This window comes from Arachis hypogaea, chromosome 4 (assembly GCF_003086295.3).
Source record: "Arachis hypogaea cultivar Tifrunner chromosome 4, arahy.Tifrunner.gnm2.J5K5, whole genome shotgun sequence".
Classification (NCBI taxonomy): domain Eukaryota; kingdom Viridiplantae; phylum Streptophyta; class Magnoliopsida; order Fabales; family Fabaceae; genus Arachis; species Arachis hypogaea.
Window position 1 is genome coordinate 4,959,797 of NC_092039.1, and position 9,227 is coordinate 4,969,023.

The window sequence follows — 9,227 nt, forward strand, 5'->3', positions numbered from 1 at the left end:
TGTCATCGCTGGTCTAGATAGTGTAATCGAAAATGCCTTACATCTTATAGCATCTCCTACCCCTTCTAGATTTATGCGTGCTTCAAAGGCATCGATATGCTCATAAGGATTTGTTTTGCCCTCGTATATGTGATCTATTGATTTGTCAAAATGTTTAGGCAACTTGACTTGAAGAACATGCGAGGCAAATAGGGTTTGCCCCCATGATGATGTGCTCCCGAGAATCCCTATACCTCTTAGGACTCGGACTCCTTTACGGAGTTCGTTTTTTTTTTTTTAAATTAGGCAAACTGGAAATTGGATCTTCCTTGGCTTTCATACTTCTCATGATCTCAGTACCTCCCCTTGCGTCGAGGAGACTCTCTCCTATCTCGTCGCGATGAGTGATAAGGTCGGTAGCCATCTTCCCTGCTATCACCTCGAAGTTTTTCTGGGGTCCTTTCTTGGCTATTTCTCTATCCCTTAATCGTATGACTCCGAGGTCAGGATCGGCGAGATTGTGAGCGCTAAGCTATCTTACACTCTAATTCTTACATCTGATGACGCATTTTTTGCATTGCATGGAAATAATCCGGTGGACCCAAACTAATGAAGTGCCAAGTTCTGGAATAATTATTTTGAGGTTGCTCCAAAATCTGGAGGGACTTGATGTTCCTTCGTAAATTCGTGAAGCGTTTCCTTGTGAGGGGTATTTCGGTCAATGATTGATTGAATTTTGTGGTCAGCCATGGTGTGAAAAGATTCAGGGGTCCCCACAAACAGCCCTAATATTTTTTGAGTTAGAACGAGATGAATAGTTCTGGAGACCTCGACTTGAGTTGTGTTCACACCAGATTGAGAGAATTTTTTGCAAAAATACTCCGATGTTTAAGTTAATAGTGTTTGCTAAAAGTAATAATAATATCTATTTTTTCTATATGTCTCGAACTCTTTTGTTCCTAGTTTTATATTATATCTTTTTTGGGTATCCATGAAGGAATTTACTGCCTCGAATATATGTTTTGTTCTTAACGATTTTTCATTTCGCTAAGTAACGTTGTCTTCTATTATTATATTTGTGTAACATTCAAAACCGGATAATACATTTCCTGATTCTTCATTCTTGTCCAGAACATTCATGTACCCAAATATACATTTGGTAATGACAAAAATTTAAGTCAGATTCACTTCCTTAGCTTGTTTACTACTCAAATCTAAATATATTGTTTATCCAATTTAATTAACCCCAAAATCATCTTTTCCTACATTACTCGTAATAACATTTGAATTTAAGATTACGTCAACTACTCAAAGCTTCCCGCAGCTAACCACTTTAATTTTCTCCCATCCTAATTACTTCAAGAACAGAGTTATTTATCTTACGAAGTAACAAAGTATTATTGGCAATAGCTGCATAGCAGAGCATAGTGGGAGACTGGGAGGTAGCGGATGATGAAAAATTATATAAAATGCACAAGATATTTATTTTCTGCCTTCCTAGTACGTACTGATGAGTGATGATCTCGTCCAATTCATATCTTTATGACTAATAGTTTAATTATTCGAAGCCCAGCATGGAATCTCCTTTAATTAGTTATAATTTTTAAAACCATGTTTTTTCTTTTCACCTTTTCACTATTTATTGATTTGTGAGTAGGAGTATCGTGTATGGTGGTCCCATCATTATTGCATCTTATAAATTCTTAATTCATAGCAAAAATATTTTAAACCTTTCAGATCCCCAAGGGGTGGGTTTCGTTTTGTGGTGTACCTATCATCATGAACCAATCATGTGATATACCTCTTTAATCTATACAGTACCTTAATTTAATCTTGAGTTTTAGTAATAGTTTTTTTTCCCTCATCATTTAGTGGAAACTTTCGAAAATTAAACCTCAAATTAGGGTTTTGTTTGTTATGAAATGACCACCTCCAATAATATATAACGTAGAGGGTTACGTAAACAATGATCATCTTGAATAACATGAACAACTATCAATCAAATAAAAATATATTACACTCTAATTTAATATTATTAATTAAATTTACTCTTTTAATTTTATTAATTCATATTATTCACACATTATTCAAAAATGTTGTTGGTTATCTATACTTTTCCATATATAATACATCGTTTTCCACAATTTGAGTCCCACTTGCCCTGAGCCTCATATATATTGATAGTAGATTCATAGGCATGATGGATGCTTTTTCAACTTTAAAAGCCAATTGCCCTCTTTGCCTTGCAGCCTCATATTAATCATAGCATCTTTTTCAATATTCATAGCTCGTGGCTTCAATCAACTATATGTGTCCAATTCAAGTACTAAGAGTCACATGAATAAATGAAAAAATCTAACCCACAAAATCAGTTTGTGATTGGAAAATTAAAGACAAGAAACAAAAAAACATATAAACGATCGGCCAACAGCAACATATATATAATTAAAATTCTTGAGGCAAAATAGACAAAATTGAGGTTCAGTAAACTAGAATATTGGAATAACAAAGAGGGGATAGAGCACAAAAAGAACGGAATAATACGAAAGCAAGATAGAAAAGCAGACAGAATATTTATATAGATTATAGAGAATATGCTAGTACCATGGTCGCATATAATAATTTAATTGGCAGATTCCACCCTTCTCACCATTTTAAAGAGATTATTTAGCACCACCACATGGAAAAAATTTATAAATAAAATATTTTATTTTTAAATTAAGTAAAATCCCCGTTAATTCTTGTTAGATGAATGAATATTGGGAGAGAAAGTAGAGAGTGTATTCTGTTATTGATGCAGAAGAATAATGTTTTATTATCCGTACAGTGATATATATAAAAAAATATTATTTATACATTAAAATTTGTCAATAAAATTAATTATCAATGTATTTGTATATAAATATATGAATAGTTTAATTTATTTTTATTGTGTATTTATATTTTAATATGTATTTTATACTGATAACTAATTTTAGTGTACATATAACAAAATTAATATATATATTATTCTGTTAAAGTTAAACTTAAAGCAAGACTCTCAATCATTATAACTTAACTAATTCTAACTAATTTAATATACCCATCACCCAAACTTGGAGTATGAGTTAACAATTCTTAAAACAAATAAACGAAATTTAACAATAAATCCGACAGACAAAACGTCTTAACTAAAATTATGATTTAATGTAATTACGCCATGAATTAAGGAGTTTTTATTGATGCCTTTTGGATTTTAAAAACTAACGTGAATTTTAAATGTTTTAAAAAATTAAGTAATTTAAATATTGAATAATTCTATAGGACAAGTAAATATTATTATTATTTTAAATTAATATTTAATCAATAATAATTTATATCTATATTTATAAAAATTACATATAAAAAATATATAATTTATACTTATATTTATCAAAATTTAAAAACATAAATTAATACAATTTATATTTATATTTTTTAAAATTTATACACATAAATTAAAAAATATATTTATTAAAAATAATTTAATATTTATATTAATTAAATAAGAACTAAAATTACTAAAAATACTTGTTTCCAAAAGTTTTTCTTTTTTTATTATATTATTAGTGTTACGTAAAACAAATATTAAATGAAAAAAAGGGAAAAGACAGAGAAATATGTCATGTATGACACCTTGATGATCTACAGTTCGAACACAACAGCCCGGTCTAACTTGGGCGCTCAATCTTACGGAAGCCACGCGCCATCGTTTTCCTCTCCACCAATAACCACACGCCACGTAAGCACCAATAACAAACCCGTTATTCCGTCCAGGTTCAATGAACCTGCACTCTTTATATGCAAACCCTCTCTTTCCCTCATTTCTTCTCTCTCAAGCTCCATTGAAACATTGCAACAACACAATCATTTCTAGATTTTAGAGCTACCATTTCTTCTTCTATGGCGCTCGCTGTTACTTCCTCCTCTTCTACTACCGCCGCGTCAACCTCCTTCTTCTCCCGAATTGCTTCCTCCTCCGATCCCAAAGGTGTGCTTTTTATTTTGATCTATTTTTTTTTTTTTTTGAATTGCTTGTTTAATTGGATTCATTTTTAGGGTTTGACTAATGTCTCAGTGTTTCTATTGTTTTCAGCTCCTGAAATTGGTTCCTTTAAGGTTCCAGAGAGACCAAATGGTTCGTCTGGAGTTGTTAATTTGACCCAAAGACGCTCCTTGGTGAGGCGCGTCAACGCCGAGCCTCAACGTAGGGATTCCATTGTTCCTCTTGCTGCGACTATAGCAACTCCTGGTACGTGTTTTCTCTTGTTAGTGGATTGTTTGAGGGAAAATTTTGAACTTTTCTTTTTGAAATTAGTTAGTTGGTTAGTTACTTGTGCGACTGAGTTAATTGGTATTGGGATTTGCAGAGGTTAGTGAGAAGCAAGACGAGGAAGACTATGAGCAATTGGCGAGAGACCTTGAAAATGCTTCTCCTCTTGAGATAATGGACAAAGCCCTTGAGAAATTTGGCAACGACATCGCTATTGCCTTCAGGTGGGTCGAAATGTTTCATCTTTGCATGGTAATTGATGAGATAGTGTTGAATTTGCTAACTAACATTTTGGAGACTATTACTCTAGCATACATTTCAAGTTGTCATTTGCTACTACTAATTAGGGGAAAAAAGTCAAATGTATCTGGACAATTGTTTTGTAGCCTTTATTGGGAATTTTTTTATTTTTTTTATACTTTTTTATATATGCTGCCAATAAAAATTCAAAATAGTGATTAATTTTTATTCCCATTTATCACAATTTTGCAATTTATTGAACTTTTGTTACTTGCCGATAAATATGCTTTTCAGTGTATAAATGTTAAAATCAATTGATGAATTAAATCTTATCATATATCAATAAGAATTTAATTTATATATATTTATAGAAGTTTTATATAGACATTTAATCATGTGTTTAGCAGAAGTGTTTGACTCAGTCCCCATTATTCCATAAGCCCTACCTACTAGCAAATGCAGGCATGATTATAGTGTTTGTCATACAGAACAGTTAAGTTTGGTTGGTATACTCTTTGTAGATATCTTTGGACTTGGAGTTTAATGAGTAAGTTTTTTCCTTTTGCAGTGGTGCTGAAGATGTTGCTTTGATTGAGTATGCACATTTGACTGGTCGGCCCTTCAGGGTATTCAGTTTGGACACTGGGAGGTTGAATCCAGAAACTTACAGACTTTTTGATGATGTTGAGAAGCGTTATGGAATTCACATTGAATACATGTTCCCGGATGCTGTTGAGGTTCAGGCCTTAGTAAGGACTAAGGGGCTCTTCTCGTTCTATGAGGATGGCCATCAAGAGTGCTGTCGAGTGAGGAAGGTGAGACCTTTAAGGAGGGCTCTGAAAGGTCTCAAGGCGTGGATAACTGGACAGAGAAAAGACCAGTCTCCTGGTACTAGGTCTGAGATACCTGTTGTCCAGGTTGATCCGGTTTTTGAAGGATTGGATGGTGGAATTGGTAGCCTTGTAAAGTGGAACCCGGTTGCAAACGTGAAAGGCAACGACATATGGACCTTCCTTAGGACCATGAATGTGCCTGTTAATGCATTGCATTCCCAAGGATATGTTTCAATTGGTTGTGAGCCATGCACAAGGCCAGTTTTACCTGGACAACATGAAAGGGAGGGAAGATGGTGGTGGGAGGATGCCAAAGCTAAGGAGTGTGGTCTTCACAAGGGAAATATAAAACAAGATGCGGCCCAGCTTAATGGAAATGGGGTTGCCCACGAGAACAGCACTGCCACAGTTGCCGACATATTTGACACCCAAAATGTGGTTAGCTTGAGCAGGAGTGGAATTGAAAACTTGGCAAAATCGGAGGAACGAAAAGAACCCTGGGTTGTTGTTCTGTATGCACCATGGTGCCAATTCTGTCAGGTAAAATCACATTCCTTGAAGCTTAAGTATTCTAATTAAGGCTCTCAGTTTGGTTTGTTATTGCTTGAGATTATGATTGTCTAATAGCAAGTTTGTTCTGAACTAACAGGCTATGGAGCAATCATATGTTGAGTTGGCAGATAAGCTAGCAGGGTCAGGAGTGAAGGTTGGAAAATTCAGAGCGGATGGTGAGCAGAAAGAATATGCGAAGAGTGAGCTTCAACTGGGAAGCTTTCCCACAATACTCTTGTTCCCAAAACACTCTTCTCGGCCAATCAAGTATCCTTCCGAAAAGAGAGACGTTGATTCTTTGATGGCATTCGTGAATGCCCTCAGGTGATGATTATCAACTGAAATGAGTATATTGCTCGATTCATGATCCGTCAAACCATACCGTCAATAAATTTATTCACAGATTTTGGCAATACGGTGGAAGAGTGAAAGTGGGAACTGTAGTTTTGGTAGCAAAACGAATGTTCTCATGGCCTTGGTAATTGACTAATCGGTATCTATGTATACTAGTTTTAGGAAGAAACCTTCCTCAAATTTGAAGTGTATTGTTTGCTCGGCAAGGAGGGATTGATTTACTGTTTTATCCACATTAGCTGTCCTGTTTCCTCTCTTGGTGGTAAGATTTTGCGAGTTTACTTGAGCTCATGCCAAACGAAAATGGTCTAATACTAGTACCAGTCAATAAAAAAAAGTATTACTATACTAGTAACAGTTGGTGTGTTTGAAATGATAATAAGCAAGTTGCTTTGCGTAATAAGTCTAGAGCATGAGGAAAGTTAGTGTGTAAAAAAGCTATAGAAAGCACAAACTAAAGTATTTACAGTAATTATCTCTTCCCCATAATGCAAGAGCAAAAACAAATAAATGAAGGTAAAAAAGACTAAAGAAGAGAATGAAAGTAGAAAACCCAGGATTAAAGAATTGTTGAGCATACAAGTGGTAACTAATGACTAACGGGCTCTTCTAAGGGTCTTAGGGCCCAACTTAACCTGCAGACTCTGGATCCCATACAAATTAAATAGAATCGCAGAGTCATGTTGGAAAATTCTGTGGTACAGAAAGCCCAACTCATAGATCCTACAGCAACATACGAGTGCTATAATCCTATCCATTATCAATTACAAAAAAGCAACACATGATCTTGAAGACATGAACAATATGTATTATGTAGATGTCAAATTAATCTGACAAGTAAAAGATAAAAATCAATTTTCAAAAGCTAAAATTAAATTTATCAAACAAATTGTCAAACTTAAGTCATTTAAAATATTTATAAAATCCTAAAAGCATGAATGAGTAGTAATTCAAGGTTTTTGTATACACGTTAAAAAAACTGTATAAGTTTCATCGGTTCTTGTAATTGTTAACTCACTGGTTTACTCTATCATCGGAATATATTACATATTGCAGTTAGCCAGTTACGAACTATATAATGTGAAGCAGATAATCCTATTTGCAGAATTATCTTAACAAGATACTTCTTGGTTTTTGCATACAGATTCAGCAAGTATATTGAAGAGCTTAAAAGACCAACCTAAAATATTCTATTTGTGTGGTTATCTTATTCAACTTCTATAATTTGCTTTCATCGTTTATGAAAATGTCAAATTAAATTTATGCCCCAATTTTAAATCCTACACTAGTATGTTCTTTCTTCATGCTCTGAACTTATTTTTCTCGTCCTCCAAGACTATTTCTCTCATGTGCTCATCAATAATGATGAATCCAATCTACTATAAAAAAATAAATAAATTCAAATAGGCAGATATGCCAATATTGCATTATGCCAATATTGCCTATTTCATTATGCATCCTGGTTCTTTTTAGAGAAAAACCTAAATCAGTCCCTGACAATTACTTCGAAAGCCAATGAGGCCCCTGACTAAAAAAAAAAATCCAACCCGACCCCTGACAATTACCTTGAAAGGACAACGAGACCTCTGTGGACCGGATTGGGTGTTTTTTTTTCACTCTTCTTTTTAAGGATCAAAATATTCTTTTACCACCATAGAAAGCTCCATCTTTTCCTTTCCTTATTTCGTTCTAGCTCTTCATATTCCCATTTGTGATCACTGAATATTCAACCCCTTGTTTTAGTTAAAGCGTCAATATTTCTTCCTTAGTATTTGGTTTTTCAGCATAGGCAATGCCAGAACATCTTAGTCAATTACTCAATTAATAAATAATCATTACTTTATCTCAATCTAAGGCCTGCCTTTTTCTTTTGCTTTTGCCTCTTTTTTCCATGCAAAGGTTCATTCTTTTCTTAACTTTTATCATAGGATTGGGAACCTTGCCACTTTGCTAATCACTATTGAGCAACCCCACTTTAGGTCATTTATCTCATTCTTTCAATCCATGAAAGAGAGTATTTTAAGTAATCTTTGGAAGAGAGATAAAGTCTGAAAGATTGAGATTGAGAGACATAGATTAAGAGATAGAGATTGAAATATGTATTGTGTTTAATGTAAGGTGGAAGATAAAGACTGAAATAAGATTGAAGTTCTAATTTAATTTGTACAAAGAGTAAAATTAAAATTAATTAATTAAAATGAAAATATTTTAGGTATAAAATATTATTGAAGTTTTAGTCTCCTATGTCTCCACGTACTAGTCCCTAGGTTCACAAACATGATATTAAGTTTCAATCTCCCTGTCTGTGTTATCCTGCACTTCTTCTTACTTATCCAAGGTTGGCTAAGCAAACTGTTTAACAGATTTTTTGCATATCAAAATTGAAAGAATTTTTGCAAGAAATTTTTGGATTGGTTCAAAATATAATATTTAGGAGCAAAACCTACTCTCTTTAATGATATCAGTTTATCATACATCAAAGTCTTCCATTTCTGTAATGATAAAAATATTTTTATTATTTTTTAACGGTAGACTAATGAATGGAAAGCAAATTAACTTCGAAAATTAAGTGCTTGAAAAGAAAATGAAACTAGAATAGAAATTAAACTATTATGAAAACAACTTAAAAGCAAATGCACAACTATCAACATTAATCTTAATCTTGCTGGAAAAATAAATTTCATAAAGGTAAAAGAATATAAAAACATGGAAAGAAACTTACAGAAATTAATTTAAGACTAAGAATCTCAAAAAGTAGGTAGGAATGTGAGATTTTGTGAGTGTTTCTGAGAAAAATTTTCAACCCCAAAATCCTTATTTGTTATCTTATTTATAAGGGTAAAGTATACTTTTTGTCTTTGAAGTTTGGCAAAAGTTTTAAAAATATCCTTAAGTTTTATTTTGTTTCAATTTTGTCCCAGAAGTTTTCGATTTGCATCAAATATACCCCCGACGGCTAAATTTTCAAAAAAATTAAG

General features: G+C 33.2%; 1 protein-coding gene across 1 annotated transcript; it reads left to right on the top strand.

The window, feature by feature from the left end:
* Positions 1–3,776: 3,776 nt before the first annotated feature.
* Positions 3,777–6,604, top strand: LOC112795922 (5'-adenylylsulfate reductase 3, chloroplastic). The gene is made up of 5 exons (XM_025838137.2): positions 3,777–3,988; positions 4,094–4,249; positions 4,368–4,494; positions 5,079–5,883; positions 5,993–6,604. The coding sequence occupies exons 1-5, from the start codon at positions 3,901–3,903 to the stop codon at positions 6,221–6,223; spliced, it is 1,407 nt and encodes a 468-aa protein (XP_025693922.1). The 5' UTR covers positions 3,777–3,900; the 3' UTR covers positions 6,224–6,604.
* The last annotated feature ends 2,623 nt before the right edge of the window (positions 6,605–9,227 follow it).

Coding starts and splice junctions, on each gene's coding strand:
- LOC112795922 (XM_025838137.2), top strand. CDS start 3,901: ATGGCGCTCGCTGTTACTTCCTCCTCTTCTACTACCGCCGCGTCAACC. Junction 4,250..4,367: donor TGCGACTATAGCAACTCCTG/GTACGTGTTTTC, acceptor TGGGATTTGCAG/AGGTTAGTGAGAAGCAAGAC. Junction 4,495..5,078: donor GACATCGCTATTGCCTTCAG/GTGGGTCGAAAT, acceptor TTCCTTTTGCAG/TGGTGCTGAAGATGTTGCTT.